Source organism: Sapajus apella, unplaced genomic scaffold (assembly GCF_009761245.1).
Source record: "Sapajus apella isolate SASKATOON/1434 unplaced genomic scaffold, GSC_monkey_1.0 scaffold43, whole genome shotgun sequence".
Taxonomy (NCBI): domain Eukaryota; kingdom Metazoa; phylum Chordata; class Mammalia; order Primates; family Cebidae; genus Sapajus; species Sapajus apella.
The window spans coordinates 593,236-614,378 of NW_022436983.1; the positions used below are offsets into that span (position 1 = coordinate 593,236).

Sequence of the window (21,143 nt, forward strand, 5' to 3'; positions counted from 1 at the left end):
TAAGGTTCAAGCAGAATTGTACAATCAAAAAGGGTAAACTTTATTGAGTTATACCTCAGGAAAGCTGTTATAACTACAAACAAGGTAGGGCGCGGTGGCTTACGCCTGTAATCCCAGTACTTTGGGAGGCTGAGGCAGGCAGATCACGAGGTCAGGAGTTCAAGACCAGCTTGGCCAACATGGTGAAACCCCATCTCTACAGAAAATACAAAAAATAGCTGGGCATGGTAGTGCACGCCTGTAAGCCCAGCTACTTAGGAAGCTGAGGCAGGAGAATCGCTTGAACTGGGAGGCTGAGGTTGCAGCGAGCAGAGATCAAGCCACTGCACTCTAGCCTGGGCGACAGAGCGAGACTCTGTCTCAAAAAAAAAAAAAAAAAAAAAAAAGACCGGGTGCAGTGGCTCACGTCTGTAATCCCAGCACTTTGGCAGGTCAAGGCGGGCAGATCATGAGGTCAGGTGTTCAAGACCAGCCTGGCCAAAAAAAGTCAAGAAGATAGGCTGGGCACCAAGTGTTAGCAAGGATGTGGAGGACTGAAACTCTCGTCTACAGCAGCTGGAAACGCAAAACAGCACGACCACTTTGGGAAGAGTTTGGCAGTTTCTTAAATAAACATACACCTACCATAAATACAGCCACTGTACTCCTATTATTTATACTCATATTTACCAATAAAAGCAAAAGTCCCTACAAAGGCTTGTAGATGAATATTCATAACAGTTTTCTGTGTAACAGCCTAAAACTGGAAACAATGCAAACATTCATCACCAGATGAACACACTGTGGTCCATCCATACAATGCAGAACAACTCAGCCATAGAAAGAAATGAACAGGAGGTGGCGGTTCACGCCTGTAATTCCAGCACTTTGGGAGGCCCAGTCGGGTGGATCACCTGAGGTCAGGAGTTCAAGGCCACCCTGGCCAACATGATGAAACCTTGTCTCTACTAAAAATACAAAAATTAGCCAGGTGTGGTGGCAGGCACCTGTAATCCCAGCTACTTGGGAGATTGAGGCAGGAGAATCACCTGAATGCGGGAGGCGAAGGCTGCAGTGAGCTGAGATCGCCACACTGAACTCCAGCCTGGGAAAAAAAGTAAAACTCCATCTTAAAAAGAGAAAAAAAAAAAAAAAAAAAAAAGGAATGAAGGACTGGTACATTCAACGGTGTGGATGAATCTCCAAGTAATCGTGCTGAGTGGGGGAAGCTGGACAAAAAGAGAACAGACACAGTCCCACTCTGTTGCCCAGGCTGGAGTGCAGTGGCACAATCTTGACTCACTGCAACCTCTGCCTCCTGGATTCAAGTGATTCTCATGACTCAGCCTCCTGAGTAGCTGGGATTACACACACATGCCACCACACCTAGCTAGTTTTTGTATTACTAGTAGAGACGAGGTTTCATCACGTTGGCCAGGCTGGTCTCAAACTCCTGACCTCAGCTGATCCGCCTGCCTAAGCTTCCCAAAGTGTGGGATTATTGGCGTGAGTCACCGTGCCTGGCCCTCAAGAAAACATTTTCTTTGCTCATCCATAAGAAGCAACTTCTCATCTGTTCCAGCTGTATTATGAAATTGCAACAATTCAGCCACATCTTCAGGCTCACTTCTAATCCTAGTTCTCTTGCTATTTCTACCACATCTGCAGTTACTTCCTCCATTAAAGTCTTGAACCCCTCAAAGTTATTCATGAGGGTTGCAATCAGCTTCTTCCAAACTCCTGTTAAAGCGATATTTTGACCTCCTCCAATGAATCACAAATATTCTTTTTTTTTTTTTGAGACGGAGTTTCGCTTTTGTTACCCAGGCTGGAGTGCAATGGCACGATCTCGGCTCACTGCAACCTCTGCCTCCCGGGTTCAAGCAATTCTCCTGCCTCAGCCTCCCAAGTAGCTGGGACTACAGGCGTGCACCACCATGCCCAGCTAATTTTTGTATTTTTAGTAGAGACAGGGTTTCACCATGTTGACCAGGATGATCTCAATTTCTTGACCTTGTGATCCACCCGCCCCAGCCTCCCAAAGTGCTGGGATTATAGGCATAAGTCACCGCGCCTGGCCATTTTTTTTTTTTTTTTTTTTGAGACACAGTCTCGCTCTGTTGCCCAGGCTGGAGTACAATCATGCAATCTTAGCTCACTACAACTTCCACCTCCCAGGTTCAAGTGATTCTCATGCCTCAACCTCCCAAGTAGCTGGGATCAAAGGTGCAAGCCACCACACCTGGCTAATTTTCATATTTTTAGTAAAGACAGGGTTTTGTCATGTTGGCCAGGTTGGTCTCAAACTCCTGACCTCAGGTGATCTGCCCACCTCAGCCTCCCAAAGTGCTGAGATTACAGTCATGAGCCACTATGCACGGCCGAAGGTCCTAGATATTATCTTCTTCCAAAAGAAGGCTGTTTCACCCACATTGAAAACTGGCTCACACCTATAATCCCAGCACTTTGGGAGGCCAAGGCGGGTGGATTGCCTGAGCTGAGGAGTTTGCGACTAGCCTGGGCAACATGGTGAAACCCATCTCTACTAAAACGCAAAAAATTAGCTGGACATGGCGACATGCACCTGTAGTCCCAACTACTCAGGAGGCTGAGGCGAGAGAATTGCTTGAACCCGGGAGGCAGAGGTTGCAGTGAGACGAGATCGTGCCACTGCACTCCACCCTGGCAACAGCGAGACTCCGTCTCAGAAAAAAAAAATGAAAGAAAGAAAAGAAAAGAGGGCCGGGCGCGGTGGCTCACGCCTATAATCCTAGCACTTTGGGAGGTCAAGGAGGGCGGATCACAAGGTCAAGAGATCGAGACCATCCTGGTCAACATGGTGAAACCCCATCTCTACTAAAAATACAAAAAATTAGCTGGGCATGGTGGCACGTGCCTGTAATCCCAGCTACTCAGGAGACTGAGGCAGGAGAATTGCCTGAAGCCAGGAGGCGGTGAGCCAAGATCACGCCATTGCACTCTAGCCTGGGTAACAAGATCGAAACCGTCTCAAAAAAAAAAAAAAAAAAAAAAGAAAAGAAAAGAAAGAAAACAAACCTAGACTGGGCACAGTGGCTCACACCTGTAATCCCCGAATTTTGGGAGGCTGAGGCAGGTGGATCACTTGAGGTCAGGAGTTTGAGACCAGCCTGGCCAAGGTAGTAAAACCCCATCTCTACTAAAAATAAAAAAATTAGCCAGGCATGGTAACATGTGCCTGTAGACCCAACTACTCAGGATGCTGCAGCAGGAGAAACACTTGAACCTGGGAGGTAGAGGCTGCAGTGCACCAAGATTGTGCTACTGCACTCCAGCCTGGATGACAGAGCAAGGCTCTGTCTCCAAAACAAAAATAAGAAAAGAAAACCTATTGTGTAGCCACCCTCATCAGTGATCTCAGCCAGATCCGGATAAGCTGCTGCAGCTTCTCCATTAGCACGTGCTGCTCCACCTTGTACTTTTATGTTATAAAGGGGGCTTCTTTCCTTCAACCTCATGAACCAACCTCTGTTAGCTTCACACTTTTCCTCTGCAGCTTCCTCACCTCTCTCAGCCTTCATAGAATTGAAGAGAGTTAGGGCCTTGCTCTGGATTAGGCTTTGGCTTAAGGAAATGTGACTGATTTGATCTTCTATCCAGACCACTAAAACCCTTCTTTTCCATATCAGTAAGAAGGCTGTTTTGCTTTCTTATCATTCATGTGTTCACTGGAGCAGCACTTGTAATTTCCTTCGAAGAACCTTTCCGTTGCATTCATAATTTGGCTAACTGGCACAAGAAGCCTAGCTTTCAGCCTAGCTCAGCTTTCAACATGCCTTCCTCACAAAGCTTAATCATGTCCAGCTTTTGGCTTCTTCTTTTTTTTTTTTTTTTTTTTGAGACAGAGTCTTGCTCTGTCACCCACGACGAAGTGCAGTGGTGCAATCTTGGCTTACTGCAACCTCCGCCTCTGGGTTCAGGCAGTTCTCCTGCCTCAGCTTCTGAGTAGCTGGGACTACAGGCATGTGCCACCACACCTGGCTAATTTTTTGTATTTTAGTAGAGACAGGGTTTCACTATGTTGGCCAGGCTGGTCTCGAACTCCTGGCGTCAAGTGATCTGACTGCCTAGGCCTCCCAAAGTGCTGGAATTATAGGCATGAGCCACCACCCCGACCTCCAGCTTTTGGATTAAAGTGAGAGATGTGTGACTTTCGCCTTCACTAGAACACAGAGGTCACTGCAGGACATTAATTGGTGTAATTTCACAATCGTGTGTCTCAGGGAATAAGGAAGCCCAAGAGAAGGGAGAGAGATGGGAAAACAGCAGGTCAGTGGGGCAGTCAGAACACACACATTTCTCAATCAAATTTGCTGTCTTACGTGGATGCGGTTTATGATGTCCCAAAACAATTACATTAGTAACACGAAAAATTACTGGTAATAGATCACCATAACAAAGATAACAATAATGAAAAAGCTTGAAATATTGCAAGAATTACCAAAACATGACATAGACACACTATGTGAGCACAGGCTGTCTGAAAAATGGTGCCAATAGACTTGCTTAATGCAGGATTACCACAACTTTTTTTTGAGACAGAGTCTCACTCTGTCACCCAGGCTGGAGCGTAGGGGCATGATCTCGGCTCACTGTAGCCTCTGCCTCCCGGGTTCAAGCAATTCCCCTGCCTCAGCCTCCCAAGTAGCTGGGAGTACAGACACAAACCACCACACCCAGCTAATTTTTTTTTTTTTTTTTTTTTTTGGGACAGGGTTTCGCTCTTGTTACCCAGGCTGGAGTGCAATGGCACGATCTCGGCTCACCGCAACCTCCGCCTCCTGGGTTCAGGCAATTCTCCTGCCTCAGCCTCCCGAGTAGCTGGGACTACAGGCACGCACCACCATGACAAGCTGATTTTTTGTATTTTTAGTAGAGATAGGGTTTCACCATGTTAACCAGGATGGTCTCAATCTCTTGACCTCGTGATCCACCCGCCTCGGCCTCCCAAAGTGCTGGGATTACAGACTTGAGCCACCACGCCCGGCCCATAATTTTTTATATTTTTAGTAGAGACGGGTTTTTGTCATGTTGGCCAGGCTGGTCTTGAACTCCTGACCTTAGGTGATTTGTCCACCTTAGCCTCCCAAAGTGCTGGGATTACAGGCATGCACCACCACACCCGAACCAAACTTTCAATTTATAAGAAGTGCAGGACCTGGCCAGGTGCGGTGGCTTACGCCAGTAATCCCGGCACTTTGGGAGGCCGAAGCAGGTGAATCACCTGAGTTCAGGAGTTCAAGACCAGCCTGGCCAACATGGTGAAACCCCGTCTCTACTAAAAATACAAAAATTAGCTGGGCATGGTGGCAGGCGTCTACAATCCCAGCTACTCGGGAGGCTGAGGCAGAAGGATTGCTTGAACCCAGGAGGTGGAGGTTGCAGTGAACCGAGATCATGCCACTGTACTCCAGCCTGGGCAATGAGAGCAAAACTCCGTCTAAAAATAATAATAATTTTTTTAAAAAGCAGGACCTGCAAAGTGCAATGAAAAAAGGTCTGCCTGTGCCTAGGTCAAAACTGCTCAAACTGAATACTCTCAATATGTGCAGTTATAGAAATTATTCCTGTATAACTCTGTTTAAATAAGTATCTCTCCCACCTCCCACCTCTGTCTTTTAGAGAATCAAATATTCATGGCAAATGCATTGGGTTTGCTTCTACTTGAGGCACGTACTCTGGGCAAGTTTCCTGGAATTCAGCCAATTTCTGCAGAGAAGGTGGCAGCAAGTGCAATGAAGTCACCTGGGGACAGAGGCCTGGTCCCCATGCTGGCAGCTTTGCCCACACATCCCTCAGCCCGACCAGAGGCGGGAGACAGGTGGCCCAATGGCTCTGGGAGCTCCAGTTACAGAGTCACTAAAAGCCCTGCCCAACCAGGCACTGGTTGCAGCCCTCCCACATGCCCATGGGGACTGGAGGCATGTCCCTTGGTGGGCAAACCAGCAGGCCCTAGGCACTTCAGAGTATGGGGCTAGTGGGTCAGTACAGCCACCCGGAGTTCTCATTCTCTGAGTATGTCTCTGACCACACTCTGCATGGGGCCTGTGGGGAGAAGCTGAGCTCCACTGTGCAGGGGGCTTAGGACTCTGCCCTGCCCGACATCCTGGAGGCCACATGGTGGAGGAGGAGCAGGTGGAAATGGCCGAGGAGATGAGGTCTACACTCTACAGGGGTCCCTGCCCCACCTGCCACACACCCCTAGGTCACTGTGCATGCCTGGAAGGCCCCAGTGACTTTACCTGTAAATGGTGGGAGAACTGCCGAGCTGAGAGTTCTCCGTGGCTGGGACACCCTACATTATTCCACAGACGCCCCCTAACCTAGGACAAGCCCGGCATCAGTGAGCCCCTTGAAAGGAAGAACCGCGTCAACAGTCGGAGGAGAAAAACCAAGTTCAGCAGCTGCTGAAGGTGATGGCTCCCCTTGTTCCTCCTAATTAGTTATATGACTGAAGTTCCCACTTTATTAACATTAAAACTTCAACTCTGAGAAAGACACTGTTAAGATAATGGAGACAAGTCACAGACTGAGGGAAATGTTTATAAAACGTATATCCAATAAACAACTTGTATCTAAAATATACAAAGAACTCTTAAAACTCAACAATAAGAGGCCAGGCGTGGTGGCTCACACCTGTAATCCGAGCACTTTGGAGGTAGCTCGAGACCAGCCTGGCCGACGCCAAGAAACCCCTAAAATTATCTGGGTGTGGTAGCAAATGCCTGTAATCCCTGCTTGGAGATGAAGGCATGAGAATCCCTTGAGCCAGGGAGGTGGAGGCTGCAGTGAACCAAGATTGCACCACTGCACTCCAGCCTGGGTGACAGTGAGAGTCTCTGATCTCTGGAAGAAAAAAAAAAACAAAAAACCCATAGTAAGAAAACAAACAACCCAATTAAATATTAAAATATGGGCCAGGTGAGGTGGCTCACACACGTAATTCACTCGAGGTCAGGAGTTCCAGACCAGCCTGGTCAATGTCATGAAACCCTGTCTCTATTAAAAATACAAAAATTGGCCGGGCGCGGTGGCTCACGCCTGTAATCCCAGCACTTTGGGAGGCCGAGGCGGGTGGATCACGAGGTCAAGAGATCGAGACCATCCTGGTCAACATGGTGAAACCCCGTCTCTACTAAAACTACAAAAAATTAGCTGGGCATGGTGGCGTGTGCCTGTAATCCCAGCTACTCAGGAGGCTGAGGCAGGAGAATTGCCTGAACCCAGGAGGTGGAGGTTGCGGTGAGCCAAGATTGCGCCATTGCACTCCAGCCTGGGTAACAAGAGCAAAACTCCGTCTCAGAAAAAAAAAAAAAAAATTGGCCGGGTGCAATGGCTCATGCCTCTAATCGCAGCACTTTGGGAGGCCAAGATGGGTGGATTACCTGAGGTCAGGTGTTTAAGACCAGCCTCGCCAAAATGGTGAAACTCCATCTCTACTAAAAATAGAGGTTTCAATGAGCCAAGCTCACACCAGTGCACCCCAGCCTGAGCAACAGAACAAGACTCCGACTCAAAAAAAATAATTAGCCAGGCGTGGTGGCAGGTGCCTATAATCCCAGCTACTACCCAGGAGGGTGAGGCAGGAGAATCACCTGAACCTGGGAGTCAGAGGTTGCAGTGAGCGGAGATTGTGCCAGGCACTCCAGCCTGGGTGATAGAGTAAGACTGAGTCTCAAAAAAAACTAGCCAGGCACAGTGGCGTGCACCTGGAGTCACCACTACTTGGAAGCCTGAGGTAGGAAGATCACTGGAGCCCAGGAAGTTGAGGCTACAGTGAGCCGTGATTGTGCCACTGCTTTCCAGCCTGGGTGACAGAGGAAGACTCTAAAAATAAGGTGGGGGGGGCAGGGGGCCAAAGACATGAACAGATACCTGATGTAAGAGGATATACAGATGGCAAATACGCACACGAAAAGTTGTTCAACACCATATGTCATTTGGAAATCGCAAATTAGAACAACACTGAGACACCCCTACATACCTGTGAGAATGGCCTAAACCCAAAGTACAGACAAGATCAAACGCTGGTGAGAATGCACAGCACAGGTGCCCTCATTCACTGGTGGTGGGAATGCAAAATGGCACAGCCCCTTCGAAAGACAGTTTGGCAGTTTTCCGCAAAGCTAAACATACTCTTCAATTAAATCAATCCTATATTCCATTAAATATATTTAAAGACCTGGCGCGGTGGCTCATGCCTGTAATCCCAGCACTTTGGGAGGCCGAGGCGGGTGGATCACGAGGTCAAGAGATCAAGACAGACCATCCTGGTCAACATGGTGAAACCCCGTCTTTACTAAAAATACAAAAAATCAGCTGGGCATGGTGGCGCGTGCCTGTAATCCCAGCTACTCAGGAGGCTGAGGCAGGAGAATTGCCTGAACCCAGGAAGCGGAGGTTGTGATGAGCCGAGATCGCGCCATTGCACTCCAGCCTGGGTAACAAGAGCGAAACTCCGTCTCAGAAAAAAAAAAAAAAATATATATATATATATATATATATATATTTAAAAATATCAGAATTCTACAGATTCCAGGTACTATGGACCTATTCCATATGGATTAGTAAGAGGACAAATCTTCTTTAAGATTTGGCCTCTGAGTGATTTTAGATTTTCACGTGTCAGCCCTAATGGCCACAGATCTTCTGATGATTAGTAAGCAATTATCCTTTTGACTTGATTATTGTATCTCCTGTTCATGTGAATTTACTACTCCCATTGGAACCAGGTACTTACCAATAAACTATTTGCTATTCAAAAAACAAAAACAAAAAAATACATGTAAAGGCCAGGTGCGGTAGCTCACGTTTATAATTCTAAGCATTTTGGGAGGCTGAGGCGGGAGGATCACTTGAGCCCAAGAGTTTGAGACCAGCCTGGGCAACACAGTGAGACTCCACCCATCTCTATTTAAATAATTAAAAAAATACATGGGTAAAAACCTAGTTAGATACATGGAAGCAGTTAAAGGCAAAATCAAGTAAAAAAGAATTCATGTTGGATATGGGTGAATTAAGAATCTTCCTAATACGTGTCAGATAACATGGGTCAATTCAGCAACTTCAGACCGGTTTATGAGTGTCACCACTTCTAACAGCCTGGCTTTTATAAGGCACAAGACAAGGCGAGGTCTGCCTGTCATTAAAGGAAGCACAGAGTGTCAATCATACAGGAGGTAGTTTCCTGAGACGACAGAGTATCAAAAGCACTCCATTGTGAAAGCTGAGCTCCAAATACTTGCGACAGCTGAGTGAACACAGCAACAAAACATCAAAGAAACACACACACATCAAAGTTTGGCACTTACTGAAAACAATGGCACCAGTTACAAGGCCAAAGCGTCCACCCACTACGGTGCCACCACTGTCCTGATTGTTTCCACCAGGGCAGCACTGGGTGCCCGAGAGGTGATGGCTCAAGGCAAGACTGGAACTGGAGGCCTAGGGATTGTCTGCAGAGGAGACAGGGGCAGCGTCTGTAACCAACATGCCCTCTGCTGGTGGCCGAGATGCTCCAGGACAGCGCAGGACTCTGGGAGAGGGTCCAGTCCCACAGTGACACATTTTACAGCAAGGCACACACACCACAGGCCTTCCCGGCTCCCAGCCAACAAGTCTCATGGAGGCAGGTACCGTGGGGCCTTCTCCCAGTCCCAGGCTCACAGGCACATGCCCAGCAAGAGCAATGCTCTGGCCCTCCTGAACCAGGCACTTGCTTTCCTTTACTCACCCAAGGCTAACACCTGCCACAGCTGAGCCTCTGGCCTTGAGTCCAAAGAGTTCAAGACAGGGCACAGAGACATCTGGGCTGTCTGGCACGGCCCTGGCAAGGTCTCCTGTGGGGACCTACCCCAAGGGAGGCCTGGACAGCCAAAGCCTGTCACGTGCCATGGGACAGCCTAAAGCCACAGAAGAACATTTTGGGGAGAAGGAGGGAAGGGGGACAGAAAGGCTGGCAGAGGGCAGGGGCTGGTGTTCGGCAGGGGGAGGGGAAAGAGTGGCCATGTGCACAGCATGGCCTGCCCCTGAGAAGTGATGTCCCTAGGGCCCTAGTTTTATTATTGCTCAAGGGCTGTTTCTGTCCTTGAGGTCAGAGATAAATGACTCTCAGGAATGAGAGTTCGAAGAAAGGGTCAGTGGCTATCTTTAGCCTCCACCTGCCAAATGGGACTGCAAGCAACTCCACCTCTAACACCTGCTTCCCAGCCTATAAAGAGGTGTGTCCATGTGCAAACAGCTGGATCCCGTCAGGCGTAACAATTAACTCAAGATATAGGTCAGCCAGGCGCCACCGCTCATGACTATAATCCCAGCACTTTGGAAGGCCAAGGCGGGTGGATTACTTGAGGTCAGGAGTTTGAGATCAGCCTGACCAACATGACAAAACCCTGTCTCTACTAAAAATAAAAAAATTAGCCGGGCATGGTGGTGGGCGCCAGTAATCCCAACTACTTGTAGGGAGGCTGAGGTAGGAGAATTGCTTAAACCCAGGAGGCAGAGGTTGCAGTGAGCTGAGATCGCACCACTGCACTCCGGCCTGGGTGACAGAGCGAAACTCCGTCTCAAAAAAGAAAAAAAAAAAAAAAGATAGGTCAAACACCTAAATGTAAACTATAAAATTTGTAAGCTATAAAACTTTTTTTTTTTTGAGACAGGGTATCACTCTGTCACCCAGGCTGGAGTGCAGTGCTGTGGCCTCTTACCCACTTCACTGCAGCCTTGACCTCCCAGGTTCAAGCAATCCTCTCACCTCAGCCTCCCAAGCAGCTGGTACTACAGGCACGTACCACCACCATGCCCAGCTAATTTTTAAAATTTTTATGTAGAGATGCAGTCTCCTGTCGTTGCTGGTCTTGAACTCCTAAGCTCAAGTGGTCTTCCCACCTCGACCTCCCAGAGTGCTAGGATTACAGACGTGAGCCACAGCACCTATCCTATAAAACTCTTTAAAGAAAGTAGGACAGGCGCGGTGGCTCATGCCTGTAATCCCAGCACCTTGGGAGGCTGAGGTGGGGGGATCACTTGAGTTCAGGAGTTTGGGCCAGCCTGGCCAGCATGGTGAAACCCTGTCTCTACTGAATATACAAAAATGAGCCAGGCATGTGGTGCGCACCTATAGTCCCAGCTACTGGAAAGACTGGAGAGAAGCACTTGAACCCGGGAGATGGAGGTTGCAGTGAGCCAAGATCACACCACTACACTCCAGCCTGGGCAACACAGCAAGACTCCGTCTCAAAAAAAAAAAAAAGAAAATATAGAGTATATCTTTGTCACTTGCATTTGGCAATGGCTTCTTAGACATGACACCAAAAGCACAAGCAACCAAACAGAAAGAGAAAATGGACTTCACCAAATTAAATACTTTTGTTCTTCTTTTTTTTTTTTTTTTTTTTTTGAGACGGAGTTTCGCTCTTGTTACCCAGGCTGGAGCGCAATGGCGCGATCTCGGCTCACCGCAACCTCCGCCTCCTGGGTTCAGGCAATTCTCCTGCCTCAGCCTCCTGAGTAGCTGGGATTACAGGCACGTGCCACCATGCCCAGCTAATGTTTTGTAGTTTTAGTAGAGACGGGGTTTCACCATGTTGACCAGGATGGTCTCAATCTCTTGACCTCGTGATCCACCCGCCTCGGCCTCCCAAAGTGCTGGGATTACAGGCTTGAGCCACCGCGCCCGGCTACTTTTGTTCTTCTAAAGAAACCATCAAAAGTAAAAAGACGGCAGCCAGGCACACTGGCTAACCCCTGTAATCCCAGCACTTTGAGAGGCCAAGGCAGGTGGATCACTTGACGTCAGGAGTTCAAGACTAGCCTGGCCGACATGGTGAAACCCTGTCTCCGCTGGAAAAAAAAAATACAAAAATTAGCAGGGTGTGGTGGCGCACACCTGTAGTCCTAGCTCCTCAGGAAACTGAGGCAGGGGAATCACCTGAACCCAGGAGGTGGAGGTTGCAGTGAGCTGATATCATGCCACTGCACTCTAACTGGGTGACACAGTGAAGAAACAGTAAAAAGACAACACAGTGAGTGGAAACAAATATTTGCAAATCACATCTGAAATAGCCACTCATGAAAAAGAACAAAGCTGGAAGATTCACACTTTCTGATTTCAAAACTTACTACAAAGCTACAATAATAAAAACAGTGTGGCATTGGCATAAAGACAGACATAAGAATCAATAGAACAAAGAGCCCAGAAATAAACTCAAATGATACATATGACCAAATGATCTATGTGACAAGTGTATAAAGACCTTTCAATGGGGGTAAGACAGTCTTTTCAACAAATGGTGCCGGGAAACTGAATATTCCCAGGAAAGAATAAGCTGCACCTTTACCCAACACCATATCCAAAAACAACAACAACAACAAAAAACCCTCAAAATGGGTCATAAGCCTAAAAGTAAAACATAAAACTGTAAAACTCTTAGAAGAAAACATAAGACTAAAGCTTTACAACATTGGATTTGGTGACGATTTCTTGGCTATGAAACCAAAGGCACAGGGAACAAAAGAAAAAAGGTAGACAAATTGCATTCCATAAAAACTTCAAAATTTGTGCATCGACAGACAATATCAGCAGAGTATAAACACATTCCACAGAATGGGAGAAACTATTTGCAAATCATAAATCCAATAAGGGATTAATAACCAGAATAAATAGAGAACTCCTAAAACTCAATAATAGAAAAACCAAGCATACACATTGCATACATGTATCAAAATACCACACTGTACTATAAATATGTAAATTATTTGTCAAAAATAATAAAAGCAAAAATGGACAGGTGGACTTTTTCAAGCACCAAAAGCAATAGTCATCAGTTTCAGGATACTGATGAAAATTTGAAAAATATATACATGGATACTTATAAAGATACACAAGTACATAACATGCACATAATATACACTACACCTCAGCCAGGTACAGCGACTCACGCCTGTAATCCCATCACTCTGGGAGGCCAAGGTGGGCAGATCACCTGAGGTCGGGAGTTCGAGATCAGCCTGACCAACATGGTGAAACCCCGTCTCTACTAAAAATGCCAAATATTAGCTAGGTGTGGTGGTGCATGCCTGTGATCCCAGCTACTCGGGAGGCTGAGGCAGGAGAATCTTTTGAACCTGGGAGGTAGAGGTTGCGGTGAGCTGAGATCACACCATTGCTCTCCAGCTTGGACAACAAGAGCGAAACTCCATCTCAAAAAAAAAATATATAGCCGGGCGCGGTGGCTCACGCCTGTAATCCCAGCACTTTGGGAGGCCGAGGCGGGTGGATCACGAGGTCAACAGATCGAGACCATCCTGGTCAACATGGTGAAACCCCGTCTCTACTAAAAATACAAAAAATGAGCTGGGCATGGTGGCAAATGCCTGTAGTCCCGGCTACTCGGGAGGCTGAGGCAGGAGAATTGCCTGAACCCAGGAGGCGGAGGTTGCAGTGAGCCAAGATCGCGCCATTGCACTCCAGCCTGGGGGCTCAAAAAAAAAAAAAATATATATATATATGTATATATGTATACACACAGTATGCATGTATGTATACACACACACACTACACCTAAATACAAGTCTCTGATCAACTATGAATAAATATACAAAGAGCTTAGCAATACATATAATTTTCAATTAAAAAAACCTGATTCAAAAATGAGCAAAGAACCTGAGTAGACATTTCTACAAAGAAAAAATACAGTTGACAAACACATGAAAAGACGCTCAACATCACTAAACATTAGGGAAAAGCAAACCCAAACCACAATGAAACACCACTTCATACCCATTAGGATGGCTACCATCAAAAACAACAGGAGGTTACAAGTACCAACAAAGATGTCCAGGAACCGGAACCCATGTGCACTGTTGGTGGGAATGTAAAACGGCATAGCTGCTGCAGACAACAGTAGGGTCATTTCTTGAAAAATTTAAAACAGAATTACCAAATGATCCAGCAATTCCACTTCTGGGTATATATCCTAAAGAACCGGAAATGGGGTCTTGAAGGGATATGTGCACACCTGTGTTCATGCAGCATTATTCACAACCTAAAACATGGGTTAACCCAAGTGTCCATCCACAGATGGGGGAGAAGCAGAATGTGGTCCATCCATGCAATGGAACATGATTCAGCCTTCAAACGGAAGGGAATGGACACATGCTACGGATAAACCTTCAGAGCATGACACTGAGAACATGATGATGGCTAGAGGTTTTGGTGCTTAAGAAAGTCTCTGTGTCCATTCTATTTTTAAAATTATTTTTAATTGACACAGTCACAAAAAAAGGACAAATACATTATGATTCTACCTACAGGAACAACCTAGAGAAGTCAAAAATCATAGCAATAGACAGTAAAATGATAGTTGCCGGAGACTGAGGCAAGACGGAAATAGGGAGGCTGACGCTGGGGAATCACTTCAACCAGGGAGGTGGAGGTTGCAGTGAGCCAAGATTGCACCACTGCACTCCAGCCTGCAAAACAGCACAAGACTGTCTCCAAAAAAAAAAAAAAAAAAAAAAAAATACGGCCAGGCGCGGTGGCTCACGCCTGTAATCCCAGCACTTTGGGAGACCAAGGTGGGTGGATCACGAGGTCAGGAGTTTGAGACCAGCCTGGCCAAGATGGTGAAACCCTGTCTCTACTAAAAATACAAAAATTAGCTGGGTGTGGTGGTGGGTGCCTGTAATTATAATCCCAGCTACTCAGGAGGCTGAGGCAGGAGAATCACCTGAACCCAGGAGGCAGGGGTTGCAGTGAGCGGAGATCGCACCACTGCACTGTAGCCTGGGCGACAGAGCAAGATTCTGTCTCAAAAAATATATACATATGGCCAGGTGCGGTGGTTCACGCCTGTAATCCCAGCACTTTGGGAGACCGAAGCAGGTGCATCTCGAGGTTAAGAGATCGAGACCATCCTGGCCAACATAGTGAAACCCCATCTCTACTAAAATATTTTTTTTTTAATTAGCTGGGCGCAGTGGCGCATGCCTGTAGTCCCAGCTACTCAGGAGGCTGAGGCAGAAGAATGCTTGAACCCGGGAGGCAGAGGTTGCAGTGAGCCAAGATTGTGCCACTGCACTCCAGCCTGGCGCCTGGCGACAGAGCAAGACCGTCTCAAAAAAAAAAAATATATATATATATATATATACACACACACACACACACATATGTATAATACATATTTAATATATGTTACATATTTTGTTATAATATACATTAAACATCTATTATATAATATATATATATATATATATATATAGAGAGAGAGAGAGAGAGAGAGAAACCAGGCGCTGGGACTCACACCTGTAATCCCAGCACTTTGGGAGACCGAGATGGACAGATCCTTTGAGCTCAGGAGTTTGAGAACAGCCTGGCCAACATGGTGAAATCCCGTCTCTACAAAAACTACAAAAATTAGCCAGGTGTGGCGGCACATGCCTGTAGTCTCAGCTACTCAGGTGGCTGAGGCAGGAGTATCACTTGCATCAGAGAGTTAGAGGCTCACTGACCGAGACTACGCCACCGCATGTGGCCCGGGAGACAAGAGTAACACCTGTCTCAATTTAAATAAATAAATACATAACTGCCATCTTAGTCATATACATATACATACAGTTAAGATGGCAGTTGTGTATTTTTTTTTTTTTTTTTTTTTTTTGAGACGGAGTTTCACTCTTGTTACCCAGGCTGGAGTGCAATGGCGCGATCTCGGCTCACCGCAACCTCCGCCTCCCAGGTTCAGGCAATTCTCCTGCCCCAGCCTCCTGAGTCGCTGGGATTACAGGCACGCACCACCATGCCCAGCTCATTTTTTGCATTTTTAGTAGAGACGGGGTTTCACCATGTTGACCAGGATGGTCTCGATCTCTTGACCTCGTGATCCACCCGCCTCAGCCTCCCACAGTGCTGGGATTACAGGCTTGAGCCACCGCGCCCAGCCTGTTTTTTTTTTAAACAGAGTTTTGCTCTTGTTACCCGGGCTGGTATACAATGGCACAATCTCAGCTCATCACAACCTCCACCTCCCAGGTTCAAGCGATTCTCCTGCCTCAGCCTCCCGAGTATCCGGGATTACAGGCGTGTGCCATGTAACCTTGCCCGGCTAATTTTTGCATTTTTAGTAGAGACAGGGTTTCACCATGTTGGCCAGGCTGGTCTCCAACTCCTGACCTCAGGTGATCCACCCACCTCCGCCTCCCAAAGTGCTGGGAATACAGGTGTTAGCCACTGCGCCCAGCCAAGATGGGAGATTTTTTTTAAAGATAAGTTACATATTATGTGTATTTTAAACACAATTTGGATCGCAGTGGTGCAATCAGCTCACTGCTGCCTCAACTTCCTGGCTTCAAGCAATCTTCCTGCCTCAATATCCTGAGTGGCTGAGACCAGAGGCACACCCCACCCACCAAGTACCTGGCTAATTGTTTCAATTTTTAGTAGAGATCAGGTCTTGCTATGTTGCCCAGGCTGACAACTTTTTAGAACTGGAAAAGATTTTTAATTAAAAAATTATATCTGAGAAGGGACTTGTATCTAGAATATATAAGGAGCTCTCATCACTCAATAACAAAAAGACAATTAAGCCAATTGGAAAACAGAGAAAATACCTGACTAGACAATTCTCTAAAAATACATGAAAACATGCTCGGTATCATCTTCTCTCATTGGGGAAATACACATCAAAGCCACAGTGAGATACCACTGCACATCTACTAGCCTGGCTAGAATTCAAAAGATGGATGATAACAAGTGCCGACAAGGATATGGGGAAATTGATCCTTTTTACGCTGCTGGTGGGAATGTGAAATGGCGCAGCCACTTTGGAGAACAGTCTGGAAGTGCCTCAAGAGGATAACCACAAAATCACCATATGACCTGGTAATTTGATTTCTACACGAGCTGGTTTTACTCAGGCTTTCAGTAATGAACATGGGTGTCTCTTCCAACCCTGCTTCTCCAACACCAGGTGGGTGTCCCACAATTTGATTAAAGTCTGCCACTACCTTCTGGGGTGTAGAAAGGTAAGGCTAAAAGCGCTCACCCTCTCTCTAATCCTGCCTTGGTCTTTCTGGAGACCAGCTTCCATCCTGAAGCTATCTAGGGCCCCCAGGCACTAGTCCTCTCATTAGCATACTAGACACTCATAGGACTCCAGGGAGCCCAAGGGTTTTGGAAGCTCCATGTCAGGAGAACAAAAAACCCGCCTATCACCCCTTTCAAAATTGACGGAGGTCATGGTCCCATAGTTCTGTAAACATACTGAAATCTACTAGCTTGTACGCTGTAGTGGATGAATTGCATGCCATGTGAACTATAATCCAGTAAAGCTGGCACAAAAGAGGAGGTGTGTACAGCCACTCAACAGAGTTTCTGTAAAGTTTAGGAGAAATACACTAGGCAAAGGCCATCTGTAAGCAGCTCAACACTGTACTTTTAGGATCAGCCAATCGTGCACAAGAGCTCCCTCTGGCTCCCACTCCAACCTTCTGGTCTAAAATCACAGATCAATCTCCTGCCTGGAGACAAACCAGGGCATGGATGCTGGCTGCCAGGTGTGGGCCAGCACAGCTGCTGGCTCGCAGGGGCCTTGCTCTCCAGACGCCCAGATTCCCAGAGCCAGGGCTGCCAGGCTCACCTCCTCCAACAAAGCCCAGGGGGTTCTGCTGGACCCCAGGGGAGGGTTCCACTGGTCGCTAGGCGAAAAACGTACCAGGTCTCCACTGAGGATGGACACTTAAGTGGACACCTTCAACCCAGCAAAACACACAGCTCATCCAACACCCGGCCCTACTATCCCTCCCAAAAACTCCTCCAAGCTATGTGGCCCAAGGCCCTGGGGCAGGCCACCAAGTCAGCCTCGAAAGCAGGACACAATGGGCACAAAATATTCCCAGTCATCCTACCTGACAGTAGTGCAGTCTCCAGAGGGTGGGAGATCGGCCCTGGGTCCAACCGCCTGGATGGGGGCGCAGCACCCTCTCCAGGGCCCCACACATTCCTGGCCAGCCACCAGCCTCCTGGAGGATTTGTGCCTTACAAGTTCACAGAGACGGAGAGCCCTGGCAAGCAGCTTCATCCCACGGTAAGTGAGCAAACTGTTTACCCAGCACCAAGCATGAAGCCTGGCAGAGCCCATGCCGGTGCCGGCCTGGCAGGTTTAGCAGTGAGCCGGCCTGATCCTCCGTGATGGAAAGCATGAGGCTGCCCCTCCTCCTAGGACTGCCCCTCCCACACCAGTCCCCAGCAAGGCGGGAAGTTCTCTGCAGAAGACCAATGATGAAAGGAATTCATGACTCAGCATGAACTCAGCTAGGAAGACAGGGCAAGACCGCCCCTCTGCGGGAGAGGATGAACTGAGAGAAGCCGCAAGCCACATTCAGAAGAGTTCCCGTTTCCAGGACCTTAAGCCTCACACCACTCAGGCTGGCCCTCAGGCAGGTGGAAGAATGGGTTCCACCTGGGCCAAGAGGGCTTGGTGCATAGGCACCAGGAGAGCTGGAAGGCTGCAGGGAAGCCACGGAAGGCCAACACACCCGTACAACATGGCAGCTGCCTGGCCCTCCTCTGACAGTGGCCCTCAAGCTCCAGGAAGGCTGAGGAAAATGCAGATTCCTGGGCTTACCTCCTCCCTGACCTTCCCCAGCCCTGGAATTACAGGCATTAGCCCTGGAGTAGGGGCCCGGGAACCTGGTTTTCTTTTATTCTTTATCGTGGTAGATAGCAAATGCTTACAGTAGAGGGAGGTGGGAATGAACCCCCATGTCCCCATCAAGCATCCCTGAAACAGTCAGCTCAGGGCACCTGTGGTCTCTCCGCCCACCTGCTCCCCATGCCAGGTTATTCTGCGGCAAATCCCGGACTTCCCAGTACAACATCCGTAAATATGTCAGCATTTCCTCTAAAAGACAAAGCCTCCTTGTAAAAAAAAAAAAAAAAAAAAAACATAAAGAAGGGGCATGGTGACTCATGCCAATAATTCCAGTACTTCGGGAGGCCGAGGTGGGAAGATCACTTGAGCCCAGGAGTTCGAGACCTGCCTGGGCAACACAATGCGACCATGTCTCTACAGAAAAATTTTTAAACATTAGCCAGGTGCGGCAGCATGCACTTATAGTCCCCGCTACTCAAGAGGGAAGCTGAGGTGGGAGAATCCCTTGAGCCCAGGAGGTTAGGGCTGCAGAGAACCATGATTGCACCACTGCACTCCAGCCTGGGCAACTAAGCGAGACCCTGTCTCAGAATAAAAATAAAAACATAACTACAAAACAAAGATCCCACCTAATATATCCAAATTCCTAATATCATTAAATAGCAAGTGCCTTCATGTTTCTGTCCTATATGAATTGAAATCTGCATTTGTGAACTTCATTCACAAGAACCCAAATCTTTGTTGACCAGTGAAGAGAAACTGCGGTGTGCAGGGAACAGGGGGCTATAGGACCACGGGGACGCAGCAGTGAGGCGTAGCACCCAGCTCGATGCGGTTCCATCCGCACGAAATTCTAGAAGAGGCACAGCCAGTGAGAGAAAGCCGATCTTTTTGCCAGGGGCCAACAGTAGGGGACTTTTGTGGGGTTTGGAAATATTTGACATCACAATTGGGCTGGTCATTACACAGCGTGCCCATTTATCAAAACTCAGCGAACTGCATGTTTCAAATATTCTTGTATATGCATTATAAATATACCTCAATAAAGTTGGTTTAAAAAAGCAAACTACAAAACAATTATCCTACCTTAAAAAAAAAAAAAGTAGTGATTCCTTATAAACATTCATTATCAAGGGATGACTCAAGTTTCCCCATTATCTCCTGAGAGCTGCATCTTGTTGACTGTTCTGAGGTACTATTCGCATGCCGAAAACCTGCATTTGTAACTGACTGAATTCCCCAAGGGGGGTGCACGTCATTGATTCCCCTCCCCAGGTGGGTTCTGAGAGTGAGAGGCCAAGGGGTGGGACAGCAAGGCAGCCTAGGATGAGGTCACCCGCTGGTGCATGCCATGCAGGCTAGGTGGGTCACACAGGAGAAAGCCACTTCTGGTCACTGGAACCAGGGAGCCGGCCAGCTGCAGGTGCCAATTCCGGGGCAATGCCAGGCTGCCTGGCCTACTTACAGGGTGAGGCTGGACAGTGGGTAGACAAAGCCCTCCCCACCCACAGGCTCTCTGGGCTACAAAGACTGGATCTTCACCCAGGGTCCCCACATCCTAGGAGCAAAAGAGCTAGCACTGTAAATCCGTTTATGGAATGCTCCAGAATACAAGCTTGGAGTGTTAATTCATTTAGGACAGAAACATGAAGTCACTTGTTATTTAATGCTATTAGGAATTTGGATGATATTTTGAGTGGATCTTTGTTTTGTGGTTATGTTTTTATTTTTATTTTGAGACAAGGTCTCCCTTAGTTGCCCAGGCTGGAGTGCAGTGGTGCATTCATGGTTCTCTGCAGTCCCAACCTCCTGGGCTCAAGGGATTCTCCTACCTCAGCCACTCAAATAGCTGGGACTACAGGTGCACACCCAGAACCGGGCTAAAGGTATAGTATAATCCGCACAATAACGCCTGGCTAATGTTTAAAAATTTTTTTGTTTAAAAAGTCTCAGATTCTGCCGAGCGCGGTGGCTCACACCTGTAATCCTAGCACTTTGGAGGCTGAGGTGAGTGGATCACCTGAGGTCAGGAGTTCAAGACAAGCCTGGCCATCATGGTGAAACCCCATCTTTAAAAAAAAAAAAAATTCTCAGATTCTTTCTTTTCATTAATTCCATTATAAAACCAAAGACAGAGCTTGCCCTGGTGCAGTGGCTCATACCTGTAATCCCACACACTTTGGGAGGCCAAGGCAGGCAGATCACTTGAGGTCAGGAGTTCGAGACCAGCCTGGCCAACACAGTGAAACCCTGTCTCTACTAAAAATACAAAAATTAGGCCGGGCGCGGTGGCTCAAGCCTGTAATCCCAGCACTTTGGGAGGCCGAGGCGGGTGGATCACGAGGTCAAGAGATCGAGACCATCCTGGTCAACATGGTGAAACCCCGTCTCTACTAAAAATACAAAAAATTAGCTGGGCATGGTGGCATGTGCCTGTAATCCCAGCTACTCAGGAGGCTGAGGCAGGAGAATTGC

At 47.5% G+C, this 21,143-nt stretch overlaps 1 protein-coding gene across 3 annotated transcripts in view; it reads right to left on the bottom strand.

Moving 5' to 3' along the window:
- Positions 1-21,143, bottom strand: part of ACOT7 (acyl-CoA thioesterase 7) — a 124,450-nt gene that overhangs the window by 96,993 nt on the left and 6,314 nt on the right. Inside the window, exon 1 of one of the 3 annotated variants that reach the window (XM_032301095.1) lies at positions 17,923-18,259. The exons of the other annotated variants lie outside the window; for them this stretch is intronic. Within the exon in view, the coding sequence (XP_032156986.1) occupies positions 17,923-18,155 (233 nt within the window). The 5' untranslated portion in view covers positions 18,156-18,259. Of the gene's footprint in view, positions 1-17,922; positions 18,260-21,143 lie in introns of those variants that run through there. 3 annotated transcript variants of the gene reach the window in all.